This window comes from Photinus pyralis, unplaced genomic scaffold, assembly GCF_008802855.1.
Source record: "Photinus pyralis isolate 1611_PpyrPB1 unplaced genomic scaffold, Ppyr1.3 Ppyr1.4_LG4, whole genome shotgun sequence".
In the NCBI taxonomy this organism is placed as follows: Eukaryota; Metazoa; Arthropoda; class Insecta; order Coleoptera; family Lampyridae; genus Photinus; species Photinus pyralis.
The window spans coordinates 31,923,816-31,938,982 of NW_022170511.1; the positions used below are offsets into that span (position 1 = coordinate 31,923,816).

Consider the following 15,167-nt stretch of genomic DNA (forward strand, 5'->3'; position numbering starts at 1 on the left):
CGTTGTGTCCCTTGCATACTTGCCGACGATGTGAGACGGTCGGCGTAGTGTACCTAGTCGCCGATATATGGACCATCAAAATATCGTGTGAGCGTTGTGGGCATTCGGCAAAGTGTCCTATACCCAACATAAATACCTCGCCCAAACAAATGTCGACAAAAGTAGGTACGCAGAATGAATATCATCAACACATCATTTCGTATGAAGCCGATGAAGATATAGTTGTCTCAGGGACACGTTTTTTTACTGTGGCAAATTGTGTGATAGAATTTTGTGCGCATCTTTCCAAATTTATTTGCAAAAAGATGGCTTTTCATCTCACTCTGACTGGCTGGCAGCAAGTGAAGGCTCGTAGAAGAATGCTTGTAGAGAGACGAGAGGTGTACCTACCGGGTCGTCAAATTCCCTAGGGGCGAGATTAACCACCTTTTTCAATGCGAGTTACTTTCCGCCGTGAAGTTTGTCACGCGGTTTAAAGTTTCTTAATGGTCGAATCACGGTGTGTCTTTCTCGTGTCGTCGACAGCAGCTCGAGCTATGAGAAGTTCCCCAAAAATTGAGTCGGTTTAGGTACTATTTTGTGGAGGGTTTTTAGCGAAATCCAATATGGCGCATTTATCTGACTGATGGTGGGGTCAAAAACTTCAAATGCGAATTGCGGGTCAACAGGATGTCGAAAATGGGTACCGGCAAAGGGAATGTGGTAGCCCCCGACAAGATCCGACTAATGGTGGAGTCAACATTTCACAACGCGATTTACAAGTAAACCGGGCGTTGGAAGTAGGTGCTCACAAAGGGAATGTGGTAGCCTTCAACAAGATATTGTAACGTGATTTATAAATTCGGGTTCGATTTATATCAATATTTATTAAACAAAACTAAAACACTATAAAAACTGTACAATTTATATCGACTATTTATATCACACACTTCGCAATTTATATTTCCGCGCTCGATGTTTCATTCGTACTCGATCTCGTTCGGTAGTAAAACTGCCGCGATGTTCGGTCCGCAACCATTTCTACACGCAAGCAATGTAAGTCCAGAACACTCGCGTAATTACCAGATACGTTGCAAACATTCCCACTATCGCGCGCCTAGAAAATTCCAGAGCGCCAAAGGCGACGTCATGTCTGGAGCGTTTCCGTTACAATATTATTAATAGTGGAGTCAAAACTAGTTAAAATGCTGAATTGCCACACAAAACTGCGCTGAAGTCCCTTCGATCTCACACGAGGACTTTGATAATTTTTTCTGGGATGGTTTACCCCGGCCAGAAGCGACTCTCAGTATTCAGTAAGTATAGAGTTAATTCTTTACTGTGTGAAATTTCGTGACTTTTACAATGACACAAAATTGGTCACTCGCTCTTGGTCTATAACCACTGTTGCTATTATGCTGACCTGATAACACTTCTTTGATAGCCACTGATAAAGATATGAATTCATTAAATTGGAAAAGCAGCCATTTCCAGGCACAAAATATTTAAAACTAAATGAGGAAAAACAATAATTTATTACTTTTTCTAAGAACAGTAAAGTGTATTTAGAAAATAGTGTTGAGAATCTTTGTCGATGATCGATTAAGCGGAGATAACCACATCATTCGCGGTAGATGTAAATTATCAAAATATTATTTGTGCTTAGGAACCTGATTCGTTCAATTCGTACCAAAACTTTGTCGCCCGCGTTCGTAGTTCACCGAAGATATTGACCAATGGAAAAAGAGACTTTGACACTAATTTGCGCGCCAAATGGGTACTCTTTTTGCATTGGTCAATATGTGCGATGAACTACGAACTGCCAGCGCGAACGCGGGCGACAAAGTTTATAAATTGGCTATTATGTCCAGTCAGTCGCTTTTGTGTGAGGGATTCCTTTTAATATTGGATATTCTAGTAATGAATTTCTATTTAAATACATAACACTGTATAACAAAAATAGATTTATTTCAATATACTATTTACAGTTAATTTATTTCTACCGAAATCTACTACCATTTGCTTTCAATCTAGCTTCAACAATACCAATTTGGGTCTCACGGTCCGTTTCATTCACCTTAGAATTAAGTCTGCTCAAAATTTCCTCATTTTCTTTAGTTCGTTGTTGGAAAAGCTCTTCTCGTAAATAATAAGAATGTCTGACACAAACAACAAAATTCACTACTTTTTAACGTTATCATATTGCCTACAACATTCAAATATAAAGGAACATCTGAAATTCAACTCTTACCTTATAGCGTAGAACTGAATTGTGGCGCAAATAACTGTGAAGAACACACAAAACCAAGCCACTACTCCATTCGAAAGTCGTTTTACACCTGGCACACCATAATAATTGTCATGGTCATTATGCGATTGATACCTTCTCCAAATGAACTCATCTTCAAATGGGCTAAAGAACAATGATCATTTGCCACAATAATAATGCACATTATATTACCTTCTTGGCGATCTTGGTGGCGGTCTAGGTCGAGGTCGGGAATTAAAAGATTTTTGATAAACCTGTCGTTCTAACTCCCAATCGTACAATCGCCGTTTATCTGGCTTACTTAAAACATTGTAAGCTTCTGAGATTTTTAAAAACTCCTTATGTGAAGCATCTTTGGTATTGTTGTCGGGATGAAACTGTAAATGGAAAATTAGCTTAATATCTGAATATGTTGTCGAACAAACCTTTTTTGATAATGTAATATATGCACTCTTTATATCCTTAATTGTACAGTTCCTTGTTAGTCCTAAAACTTCATAATATGTTTTATGTAACAGTCTAAAAAGGGGAATTGAATAACCTATAAATAGTTTGCTCTAAAGATTAACCTTCTGCTTAAGTAACCAAAAGGGGTACTCACGAATGTTTTTTGCACAGTGAGTAAAGGAAATAACATTATTTTACCATTTTAAACAAAAAATTTTGAGAAAATCTAAAATTTCATGACATATTTTGACAAACATAAACAGAAAATTTACAGTGTTGCATTCTTACAAATGTACGTTTGCTCATTTGCTGTGCTGCCAGGTGAAAATACAAAGTTCACTGAGTGTGTAGGCAACACATCATACTATTTTATTGTAATTTGTTAAGATTCATATTACCGTTGAGTGAAAAATTATAATTATTCAATGACATTACGTAGTCAACCTGTGATATTACTCATTTATTGCAAGGAAAGCTGTTCGCCGCAATTAAAGAGATTTGTGGAGCTTGTGGCATGTATCTAACTCACTATAGTCTAACTTTCGATGCGCTTTCCTTAAATTTTAGGCCTTTTTAAAAACTTAGGAATTACAGACGGTTTTAATCCGTTTCAAAGCTTTACAGAATTCTCAGCCTTTGGAAATAACTTAAACTGTTTTAAGTGTCCTAAAAGGCTTTCTAACACTTTTTAAATGCATTTGAAGATGCATTTTAGAGCACTCAGAGTCTTGTCAGAACTTTTTAATGCCTTCTTAAAGTTGTTTGGACACTTCTCAGAACTTTTTCGAAGCTTTTAATGCGCTTTTCGAAGGTTTAATGCATATGTACACCAAAGGGTTCCAAACGATTTTACTTTTCAGAATCTCTACGCATTGAAAATAATAATAATCATGTTTTGGGAAATTCTTCTGTAGTAATCATTTTTCAAGTTGTTTTAAGGCAGTCGTCGTGCGTAGAGGGTATCTTTTTCGTTCCGTATGCTTTCCCACTCTCTAGCTTTGCGCATCGAGTGAAATTCTCATGCTTCCTCGAGGAGTAAACTAGCTGTATGTAACTTAATTTTTCGTAACTGCGCTTTTCTAGAACTTACGTACTAAAGTCAATTTATATTTGAGCACTGAGATTATGAACGTAAAGGACTAAGGAGTTGCTAAATACGAGTCCTGAGTTCTGTTTATTTAAAAAAAATTTATGCAATCTGCATCACCGTGCCTTACAAACTTTCTTTTACACCCTGTATTAACATCAACAAACAGTATCAAAACGTGTCTCTAGTCACAGCAAATCAGAAGATGTAAAGCAGGAAACAAAAATCCCTATGTGATTTGTTATGGGTTGCCGATGATGTTTGGTTATATTTTAGGTAAAATGTAGTTTTTACCTATTATTTAAAGCTTGCAAGATAATTAAACATTTAATTTTGGAATAAACATTACACAACCATGGATAGCATAGGGGCCGAGGTTGGACAGAAAATGAGGGTAATTAATGACAAGTATTTAAAGTAGGTTATGTTTCTTATGTGTTACATTTTTTAGTCTGCTATTAAAGCCAAACTTACGGAACTTGGATGTTACGTCGGTAATATAATTCTATTACATTCCACATTACAAACTTGCACTAATTCCCACATTTTTAGATGACGAATTGCCAGATTACGTTATGGTTATGGTTGCTAATAAGCGAACCAAATCACAAATGAACGAAGACTTGCAGCTTTTTTTAACAACGAAAACCTCCACATTTGTCGATTGGTTGCAGATTGTATTAAAAAAGCTTAAAGAGATTACGGTCACAAATCCTGACATTTACAAACGTGCTTCGAAACGGAAAACTGACGATGCACATTTAAATGTTAAGGTGAAAAAGGAGAAGAAGGATAAAAGCAAATCTAACAAAAAGGCTAAAAGGAAAGATGTCAAGCCCATCTTAAAAGAGATGGCTGAAATGAAATCTTTAACTGATAACCTCCCCGTGGAGGCCAGTAAATTGTCGGAAATGCGTAAAATAGTTGTTATGCAGGAAAATCACAATAGTAATAGTAATTTAGAGAGTGTTAATGAGGATTGTTTTGATATACCTCCTTTATCTGAGGTAGCGATTTCTAATGAGAATGAATTGGTAGAAATTGAGAAGAAAATAAAAAGTGTCAAAAGTAGATTGGGACTCCAGGTTGCTAGTGACTCGGAGGATGAGGATTTTATAAATCTTAAAGCAGAACCAGGTAAGATCTATTAAATATTGTTTCAATTTGCTCACCTGGTATTTTTGCAGAGGAATTGTTTCCCAATGAGCAACTGCAAGAATTGAAGCAAAAGAAAACTGAAGAGGCTTCGGCTAGAAAAATTAAAATAGTCAGACATTCAGACAGTAGCAGGGAATTAAATGAACCCAATATTACAGAGTACAGTGAAGATTTGGAAGAGCCCCACAGTCCTAAGGATAAAAATGAACATCCTCGCATTGTTTTTGAGGGCGAACATCCGCCTAAAAGACAATCGGTTATGGAGCGATTGGGAAAGAGACCCAGTTCTAATAGTTGGGACGACGATGCTCAAAAACACAAAAAAATTAGTTTAGCCTCGATACGAAAGCAGGAGGAAGAATTATTGGGCTTGCCGAAAACTAAATCAACATCGCAGCGGAACAAAAATGAGGAATCAAAAAAAATCACAAGATCAAACACCCCCGAGTCTCACAGAGAAGTGAGTTATTGCGTTACGGTTTATTTTTAATGTGCGCTTATTTCAGAGTGCACTTAAACGACTAGGAGTCATGTCGAAAGTGGCGGTACCACCTCCAAAACCTAATAGCGAATCTGAGGACGAAACCGTAAACAAAGAGGTCCTTAGTGTGATCAAAGTGAAGCCTCGTGTACTGCCTCCATCTAATAGTCTAGCGAATAAAAACTTACTATTGAAAGCAGTTGCTGAAGCTCAAAGAAGTGTTGCGCAAACTCCAATGGTTGGAAGCAATTCAAAGGTAAGAAATTTTATGCCAAACTAGTTGTACTTAAACTGGGGGTGTCCCATGCATCTAATCCTGGTGCTTTATTGTTATAAAATGTTTTTTTTGTAACTATATCCATAAATTTGTTGCAGCCTGATGCACTATTTACCAAAAAGTATCGTGAAAGATCTTCACATCATTCGTCTTCTAGAAAACTACCAGATAAAGAAAAAAGCAAAATAAAACATATTTTATCAAAAAGTAACAAAAAGGAGAAAAGAGAGTATGATAGCAGTAGTGATGATGACAATTTGGAATACGTACCTAGACCAGTAAAGCAAGGAAGAAGATCCAGTGAGCGATTAGAATACATACCAAGCTCTAAAGAACACAGTGGCGATGACCACGTTGAAGGATCTGATGGTGATCCAACCACACTTCCCAGGCAAAGCAAGGGCCATACCTTTATTATCACACTAGATGGCATTGCTCGACAAAATAAATCGCCTAAAAAAGGTATTGAAACGGATACTAAAACTACAGATTCTTCTGGAAGGGGTAAAGAGAGAAAGCTACCATCTCCCATAGTGTTCGATAAGGTCGATAGTTCTCCAACTCCGTCTAAATTAAAGCAAATACCCGATAAATTGCCAATTGTTGCACATCCCTCATCTCTCAAAGCTAAAGAAAAGTGTAAATATTGGCCAAGTTGTAGGCTAGGTGAGAAATGCGAATTTGTTCACCCCAACACACCATGCAAAGCATTTCCTCAATGCAAATTTGGAGACAAGTGCTTGTACATACATCCAATGTGTAAATTTGAGAATTCGTGTACAAGGAAAGATTGCCCTTACAACCATAACTCCCGAATTCATGGTAAGTCAATGACTGCTCATTCAATATTTTGTAATATCTTGTTTTTAGCTTCTCCAGCAGGACCACTGCAAATGTGCAAATTCTTTCCAAATTGCAGTAACGTCCATTGCACGTTTTACCATCCTCGCCCATGTAAATATGGAAAATATTGTAAAAATCAGGGAGAGTGCCATTTTGTGCATAATTTCGCTACCAAGAACAACTTTACATGGCGTTCGGCTGTCAAATTATAATTTATTTATTTTTTGAGCATATTTATTGTTTTGGTTTTTTGATATGCTTGTTTGATTTCTAATTTTCTGTAAATAAGGATATTAAAAACATAATACAGAGAGTGTGTTATGGATGGAACTAGTCAATTTGTATCAACCTTACATTTTATTTTCAATTTTCCTCTATTAGCTCATATTGTAAGTATTTTAACCATGGTTGATGGGCGATATTATAGTATTGCTATTGATTAAATTTATTCCACTTTGACTAGTTTATTAGATTATCATCAAGTAGTTGACAATGTCCTTAATTTTCCTTCTAATAAAATAGGTATGTGACCAAGTAGACCGATCGGCATCACTGCAAAAAGTGTATATTGCTAGTTCCCCGTTAAATCATTCATAAGCACTTATCAAACCTAAAATAGTTTACAGCAGCCTTTAGAGAATACATGCAATGCAGTGCTGTAAATCTTCAAACATTTATATATTATATGAAGTGCAGCATATGATATTTTTATTATAGCTACCTACTCCAATATTAGCAGAAAGTTCGAAATTTGCTCATATTTTATGACGTACACTGCTTTAGGTTCACACCCTGACTGAGGTGCCATGGAGATTTTGATAATAGGTTCAATACTATCTATCACTAATAATAAACTATGATTAGGACACAACTTGGCAACAATGTAAATAAACCTCGAAATTATAAATATATATATAATAATAAATATATTATAAATGTACAATGGTACCTAAATAATTAAAATTTCTAAGGTCTGAAACATCTATCTCTGTATGTTTAGCAGATTTGATGCCTACATACCTGTCATATAAGAATGAGTCTCTAATGAGACTGAATAATGTATGAACAAAATTGTAATTTAGACTTATTGTGTAATAAATAAATGTTATTGTTTTATAATCATAAGTTACATTTAATTAACTGTGTGTTTGGAAAGCATAATTTTCAAGATGGCTATGACAGAGCAACACTTACAATTTTGCTGTAGACTAGTGCTAGTGCTGCTAGCGAGTTATTTACAACTACATTGTTCAAAACACAGTAAAATAAATATAAAGAAAATTTCAACTATGCATTATGCAGTTAAAAATCGTCCATGGATTAGAGTAATAACAGCAACATTGGTATGTTATCCATGTAAATGTGAGCCATTGCATGAGATACGATAGACAAGTATGACATATACCTCCATAATTTAAAACTAGAAATACCAGCCCCTACAGGCCTGTGTGATATCCTGCGTCAATGGCCGTGTGGCGCAGTTCAGTTAAAGCTGGACTGTGGTGCTAAGGGTCCCTGGTTCGAATCCGGGTTCGGGCATGGATATTTGTAGATGTATAGTGGGTTGGTAGAGCAGCCTTGGCTGAAACCTCGCCCACTCAAAAATAAAATGATCAGCATTAGTCTGACGAAATTATATGATTAGACGACTAGCGTCTTAATAGATATATGGATAATGTTACATTACACATTAAAATAATTACAGGAAAAAGTGGTTTTGACAACACAAGTTAAAACAAGTTGTAAATCAGCATATGCATGCTTATATAGCGCATTTTTGGTAATACAGAACAGTATTTTATTAGCAAAGTTTAAAATTATTGATCTCACGAGAAATCTAACTCAAAATAGGCTAGACTAGAGCATGTACATTTTCACTATAGAAGAAAGTTTTTAGTGAAAATTGTAAGTCTCTAGTTATATATTGTAATTGCTGAGATCTCAGTCGGACAACCAGCCATAACGAATATAATAGCGTATTGATCTTTAATTACGGTGTTTGCAACAAAAACACCAATAAACCACAATAGGTAATATATTAACATATCCAACGCGTTTCATCCAGCAAGGCTGTTCTCTTCAGCGAACAACAGAACGACAAATTACAAATACGACCTTATTTATACTAATTAAAAGTGGCTACGGAAAAAAAAACAAAAGTTTGGAAACTGTTGGTTTCAACAAGATGGTGCACCCCCGCAATCGTGCGAGAATATACTACCATCGGACAAATTTTCCAATTTCCAGGAAATTTCTCCCATAGGTATTCTCGCACGTTTAATTTATCCTATGTTTCATTGTCTGCAAAGCGCAAATAGGGATGCATAGTTATATATGCCACTTCCTTCCGTCAAATACATGTTTTACTTTTATGGACGCGGTCAGCGGCAGTCAGGAAACAGCAGTGGATAAAGTTTTCACGCAGCAAATCAGCTGAACCGGCTGAACAGCTTCGCTAATAATCAGCTTTCTGTCAGCAGCTGTGCGCATATACTCATCAGCAGTCAGCGGGAATATTTTTATGCTTACTTATGATTTGTCGCTGTTGTGCGCTGACTGCGGCTGACCGCGCCACCACCAACCGGCAGAGACATCAACATCATGGAGATTTTGTTTGATTCGCATTCATAGTATTTCTATAAAAAAAATGTGGGGGGTCATTTCTTATCCCAATGCAATACCTCCCTTAATGTAATACCAACGTGTGGATGGTAGAAAAATAAAATTCCACCACAAAATTTTAATTTTTTTAATAACCCCAAACCACCAGGTGGGAGGAGGGGGGGGGGTAAAAGTCCGACCAAGGGCGCAGTCATATCAAGATACGGCCCTGAATGTTCAATGCAACGGAGAACGCCTGAAGAAGCTCCTCCACGTGTTCTTCTTATGCTTGCGTTCCTTCTTCTTCTTTGACGTCGAAGGTGATGTCATTAGGTTGTAGATGAAGGCGTTCCTAATAGTGTAGGAACGACCTCATCTACAACCTAATGGCATCACCTTCGAGGTCAAAGAAGAAGAAGGAACGCAAGCATAAGAAGAACACGTGGAGGAGCAATAGGATTGCCACGTTACCGGAGCGACGACTACCTACACTATTAACAGCAGTAGGTATCCAAAACTACACTATTAGCAGCAATAGTCTTGGGAGAGTTGCTTCAGTACTAGCAATGTTGTTTTGATTGTCAAACTATCGTCAGTTTGATGGAAGACTGTGGCGTTGCCATACAACGGTACACTATCTTGATAGTCCGGGGAATAGAGACTGAAAATGGACCATTTCCTGCAAAACGAGAAGTAATTCCAATTTTTTTGCATGTCATGGAAGAATATCTGGGGGTTAAGAATCCAAGTTTTCGACCTCCCACCCCTTGTGCTTCCCCCGTACCACCCTTAAAACCAAAGAAATTTGGTTGGTTTTTTAGTTTTTCAATCATATCTTTTTATAACTTCTCTTTACAAGAAAATATTGTTATCAGAAATTGTAGACTATAAAATTCTACACAAACTTTGATATACACTACTTCTTTGTGAAATGTTTATTAAACACGATATAGAGCTTCAGAGTTGCTTATATTTTTAAGAATTTCTAAAATTTGTATGTAGATGATTTAACCAAATTTTATACTTTATCTCTATAATTATAAGTTTTATGAGAAAATATCTTGAACTTATCGTGGTAAAATCTCCCTACCCTGCTCCCTTATCAAAAGGGATGCATAATAATTCAACTTTCAAGCCTTGCTAGTGGGGATATTTCAATCACTGTGAGATTGTAGCGCTTTCTAATATACGTTTGAAACAAAAAAATTATCTCACTTTAGTTCAGCAGGGTGCAGGGTAAATTCAAGATATTTTCTCATACAACTCTTAATTATAGAGATAAAGTATAAAATTTGGTTAAAACATCTACATAGAAATTTCAGAATTCTTAAAAATATAACCAACTCTCAAGCTCCATATCTTTTTTAATAAATATTTCACAAAAAAGTAGTGTATATCAAAGTTGTGTAGAATTTTATAGTCTACAATTTCTGATAACAATATTTTTTTCTAAAGTGAATCATTAAAAAGATATGATTGAAAAACTAAGAAACCAACCAAATTTCAAGGGTTTTGGGGGTGGTACGGGGGAAGCACAAGGGGTGGGAAGTCGAAAACTTAGATTCTTAACCACCAGATGACTGTCTATGACATGCAAAAGAAATCGGAACTACTTCTCATTTTGCAAGTTAAAACCCTCTATTCCCTGGACTATGATGAAAAAACTCGTAATCGTTTAACGTTCCTAATAAAATGCAGACAAAATGGAACCACACCCATTGTCTTCAATGGGAATTAGAACATAGCAAAATGATTTTCGTGTGACGTCATGGAGAAGCAAGATCATGTTGAAACTTGAAAGGGTTTTGCCTCTATTTATGACGTCACACGAAACGAATTTCGCTATGTGGTCATTGTGGTTTCATTTTGTCTGCGTTTTATTAGAAACGATTTTTTTCATCAAAATAGCAAAAACTCGTAATTGAAGATAATGGGTTGTTTTTATAGGGAATAAGTACCTACGTTTCGTGTTTTCTGTTTAGCATTAGGTACTAACATGTTTCTTTAACGAGTGGACCGTCTAAAATAACAACCTATTGTCCTCGATTACGAGTTTTTGCTATCTTTTGATTCAAAAAAACTCGTAATCGTTAAACGTTCCTAATAAAATGCCAGACTATTTTGATCCCAGACCAGCAGTGGGAAGGTTTCTGAAAGCTTCCCGACGTAGAAACGTATCAGATTGGGAATTCATAAAAATTTCTTCCCTTCGCTGCTGTAATATCTTGAAAACTGACGAAATTTTGTTGGTAGCAGAGAATGTCAATAACTGTTTGTAACCCAATTAGTGGGTGTTGCAATGGGATTTTGGTTTTAGTACTTAATGATTTACAAGTTTTATCTTTATAGGTACCTACCTAGGTCTTTATATTATGTTTATAGGTATGGTTTATTCATGAATGAATAGTGGATATAGGTGGCAGGTCAAAGTTTTGTATAAAAATGAGCTTTTTATATATATCTAAATTTTAATTTTCGCTGCTTACATTATTATAACATGCGACCTATCCGTGGAAAGTAGAAAATATTTGAATTTATAATACATATATTAAATCTTGAGCAGTGAACAGTGATTGTGATACAAAATAAATAGCCAATGATGCTAGAGATTGGGTCAGAATACTTACACTCGATTGAGTAATAGTGATCTGATCTATATGTATAATTTTATTACTCCTATATGGTAGCTAATTTAGAATGTACATACTTGGATAGTCGTCGTGGACAGATAAAGTGACATCACACTGTATGGTACGTGGTTACAGTGAAAGGTGGAGTTAGTACGCAATTTCAATAACGTGCAGCTTCAAAGATTGCTACCTTTTAACGTTATCTCAATGACAATTAAATGTGGAATAGTATTTAAGTTACACAAGTCTATGTATTCAACCTCGTTTCCCTTTTCTATTTTACATCTAGTGGTACACTGAAAATGATATACGATTTTTCAAAGAGGTTCCCAAAGTTACACCTACTTGTACCTTTTTGTCATTTCCTGTTCAGAAGCCGGAGCGAAGATGAATTTAAAATGACAAACCTCCTAAAATATGTTTAGAAATGTAATACATGAATCCCGTTCCTCTATCGAAAGATTCCACGCATTCCAGCACTCTTTTCTAGCATTTCAACGATATACCTCCAGTAAAATTATTTTAAAAGCTTAGCTTGGCTGCTCTAAGGTCGTTTGTGTTTCTGTTTAGTAAAAACCTATGTGTAAGTACATTAAAGTCGTTCTTATTGTAAATTAATGAGTAAACTTCGGTGAAGGCTCTCCATTTCTGAACTAGGGCATTCTTGCACAACTGATAGTTTATTGTTATTGAGTTTCTACAATGTCGCTAATAGATTTTGTAGAATAGTAGGTAAACTTGAACCAATCAATATATTTCACTTTTTTAAACCAACCTGCCTCACCATCACTACAAACTTTTTATATAAAAGGATAAAAATTGAATTGAAATCCTCAGTTTACACTTTCATACCTGTACAGAACTGATATTGATTGTAACTGTGAAAATGAATTTTTTTGTAAACTCGACTTAAAATCCAAATAATAAATTTAATTGCATTGTTTCAGATCGTTCTCGCTACAATGCTGGTAGCTGCCGAAGCCGCTCCAGGTGGATTAGATTTTGGATTTCCTAGCATACATTCGGCCCCTTTTCTTCCTGCACCAGTGTTTCCAGCTCCTGTACTTCCAGCACCTACCATCGTTAAATCTTTCTCCGCTCCTGTATTTTCACCACCTATCATAAAAGCTCCAATCGTAGCACCCGCTCCCATTATTAAAACCATCGCTCCAATTCCTATTGTAAAACAAATCGCTCCGGCTACAAGTTATGCAAGTATAACTCAATACGCAGTTGCACCAGTTGTTAAGGTAAATCGCAATGGGTATACATTACACACAATTTTCAAATTGAGATCGTGCTATTGTCTTTTTACATTGCGTGTGAAGGTCGATGAACTCTGGAAAAACACGCATTAAGTATTTACCAGATAAAGATAACAATTAGGTAGTCAATTTTGCCAATGCAAATTATTGGTTGTAGGGTCGATAAATCCCAATGAGTAATTTAAAAAATCATTTTATCCATTACCGATGAAGCTCCAGCAAGAGAATTGGTCATTTGTAACAGAAAGGGGTAACAAAACAATTAGTGTCAAAATGTATTTGCTCACGCGACACCCTTTCCTGATTGTTATCAACGATATATTATTATTGCAGCAACTAAGTACATTAATGCGCGTTACTCAAAATCGTTTCATATTCGAGACAATGTCGCCCGATCAATAATGAGTGAATAATACGTTTGTTAATTTACAGACGGTTGTTGCACCTCAACCTATTTTCAAAAGCTTCGCCGTAGCAGCTCCATTACCTGCCCATGGTTTTCCAGATTTCCACCACTAGTTTAAAAATGTAGGTCCGATGTAATTTATTTATCAAGATTTTTATTAATATTATGAAACGTAAAATGTAAAAAATAAATATGGCAAATCTCAGTTTATAATTATTTTTTTATTTTTAATGTCTTCTATAGCTCCGTAACCAAAATCCTAAAATAACAACAGGAATAGTTGGGAAAATTTTTCCCGTTCGCTGCGAATTTTCGGATAACGAAAATCACGCGGAATCATAACGTGAAATTTGGAAGGAACTGCTCTGTAAACCATTTGAAACAAACAAACTCGTTTCGACAGCAAATTTATCATCATCAGCGGAAACCTTCTGGCATGTTTGCGAAAGTAAGGCGTAAAAAACACTAAACATTTTAAGCGCCAATTTTAATCTGTCCTCAGTTATTTTGGATCACACCGTATACGAGTATAAGTAGTAAACACGCAAAATGCTTTAAGAAATGTACAATACCTAATAGCTATTCAGACGAATCCATCATTAGTAATTATAAAACCAATACATTAGTTCGCGATTTATAAATAGAACTTGATTTGTGTATGATGAAGCTTATTGTAATACCTAATAAGGTTCAAATAATTTTCCAATACATGCCATACAATCTGTTGACCTGTACAAGTCGAAAATAATTAATGATATTTTTTTGTCAAGCAAGGAATCAATTTTTCAGGACATGCTGGAAGTGGTTAATCTTAAATTCATTTAAGTGGAGATTAAAAATGCATCAGTGATGAATTTGAAAGACTATGCGTGATACACAGCGATTAATGTACGGTTTTTAGTTCTGCGAAATCGAACTAGAAGAAAGCATTTTTGAGAAACCGTCGATAATATCGAGGAGTGGTTTTCACCTAAATTATCTAATATTCTAGGAGCTGAACGGTTCTATTTTAATGTTTCGATTAACTACAGCAGTTTGGGGCGCCAATAATTTCTAACCATTTAATTTTTAATTACAAAATTCTGCACAAGGCATAGGTGTGAGGGAAGAAGTAAGAAAATATACAGGATGTCTCAATTGATTTTTCTTCTGAAAACATTGGGTTCTTTCTTGATACTCCTATGCAAAAATGCGCCAGACTACGAGATTATCCTCTGAGGGCTTCTCTCGCACGGCGACAATTTAACACCTAGCTCTGTTTTGGGTTTGGGTGTCTTTTTTTAAATTATAAAAATTTTACTGCAGCTACGTTGTGGCACAAGATGTACAGCAATAGTTGGCAGTAATTGTCATGCTTAAAAACAATACAATAGACACAAAAGTACATAATAAAAACCATGATATGTTTACGGTTGACCTATATAACTCAATGCTCAAAATATTCTTTTAGGTTGTCAAAATGTTTGTTTAGTAAATATGCTTTGAGTTCTTTTTTGAACTTGCGAATTGTCGTTTAGAGTTTGTATCTAATTTGGGAGCAAATTTAAAATCTTACAGCTTAAATAGATTATTTTGAAAAAGTGCTGTTCTATGGGGACCAGGATTTAGTACTAACTTGTTACGTGTACTATAGGCATGTGTTAATTTAATAAACTGTTATAATTAGAACACATTAAGATAATTTTAAGCACACTGGAAGATAAAGGTTCGAAGGTACATTTAGA

The 15,167-nt window shown here is 35.6% G+C and overlaps 3 protein-coding genes across 4 annotated transcripts; 2 read left to right on the forward strand and 1 right to left on the reverse strand.

The window, feature by feature from the left end:
- Nucleotides 1–1,923: 1,923 nt before the first annotated feature.
- Nucleotides 1,924–2,969, reverse strand: LOC116168348 (dnaJ-like protein 60). Of its 2 annotated transcripts, none has more exons than XM_031484125.1 (5): nt 2,818–2,969; nt 2,674–2,767; nt 2,441–2,625; nt 2,231–2,392; nt 1,924–2,138 (listed from the first exon to the last, which is right to left on the reverse strand). In XM_031484125.1, exons 1-5 carry the CDS (start codon nt 2,883–2,885, stop codon nt 1,979–1,981), a joined length of 669 nt encoding a protein of 222 aa, XP_031339985.1. In that variant the 5' UTR covers nt 2,886–2,969; the 3' UTR covers nt 1,924–1,978. The 2 variants fall into 2 exon arrangements, with proteins under 2 accessions (XP_031339985.1, XP_031339986.1); XM_031484126.1 differs by having other exon boundaries at nt 1,996–2,185.
- A 1,033-nt stretch (nt 2,970–4,002) lies between these two features.
- On the forward strand, nt 4,003–7,060 carry LOC116168584 (zinc finger CCCH domain-containing protein 14). Its single transcript, XM_031484500.1, has 7 exons — nt 4,003–4,176; nt 4,234–4,276; nt 4,335–4,919; nt 4,970–5,400; nt 5,447–5,677; nt 5,797–6,520; nt 6,569–7,060. The coding sequence occupies exons 1-7, from the start codon at nt 4,138–4,140 to the stop codon at nt 6,751–6,753; spliced, it is 2,238 nt and encodes a 745-aa protein (XP_031340360.1). The 5' UTR covers nt 4,003–4,137; the 3' UTR covers nt 6,754–7,060.
- Nucleotides 7,061–12,634: 5,574 nt separating this feature from the next.
- LOC116169897 (actin cytoskeleton-regulatory complex protein PAN1-like) lies at nt 12,635–13,634 on the forward strand. Its single transcript, XM_031486096.1, has 3 exons — nt 12,635–12,670; nt 12,720–13,022; nt 13,470–13,634. Exons 1-3 carry the CDS (start codon nt 12,659–12,661, stop codon nt 13,554–13,556), a joined length of 402 nt encoding a protein of 133 aa, XP_031341956.1. The 5' UTR covers nt 12,635–12,658; the 3' UTR covers nt 13,557–13,634.
- The last annotated feature ends 1,533 nt before the right edge of the window (nt 13,635–15,167 follow it).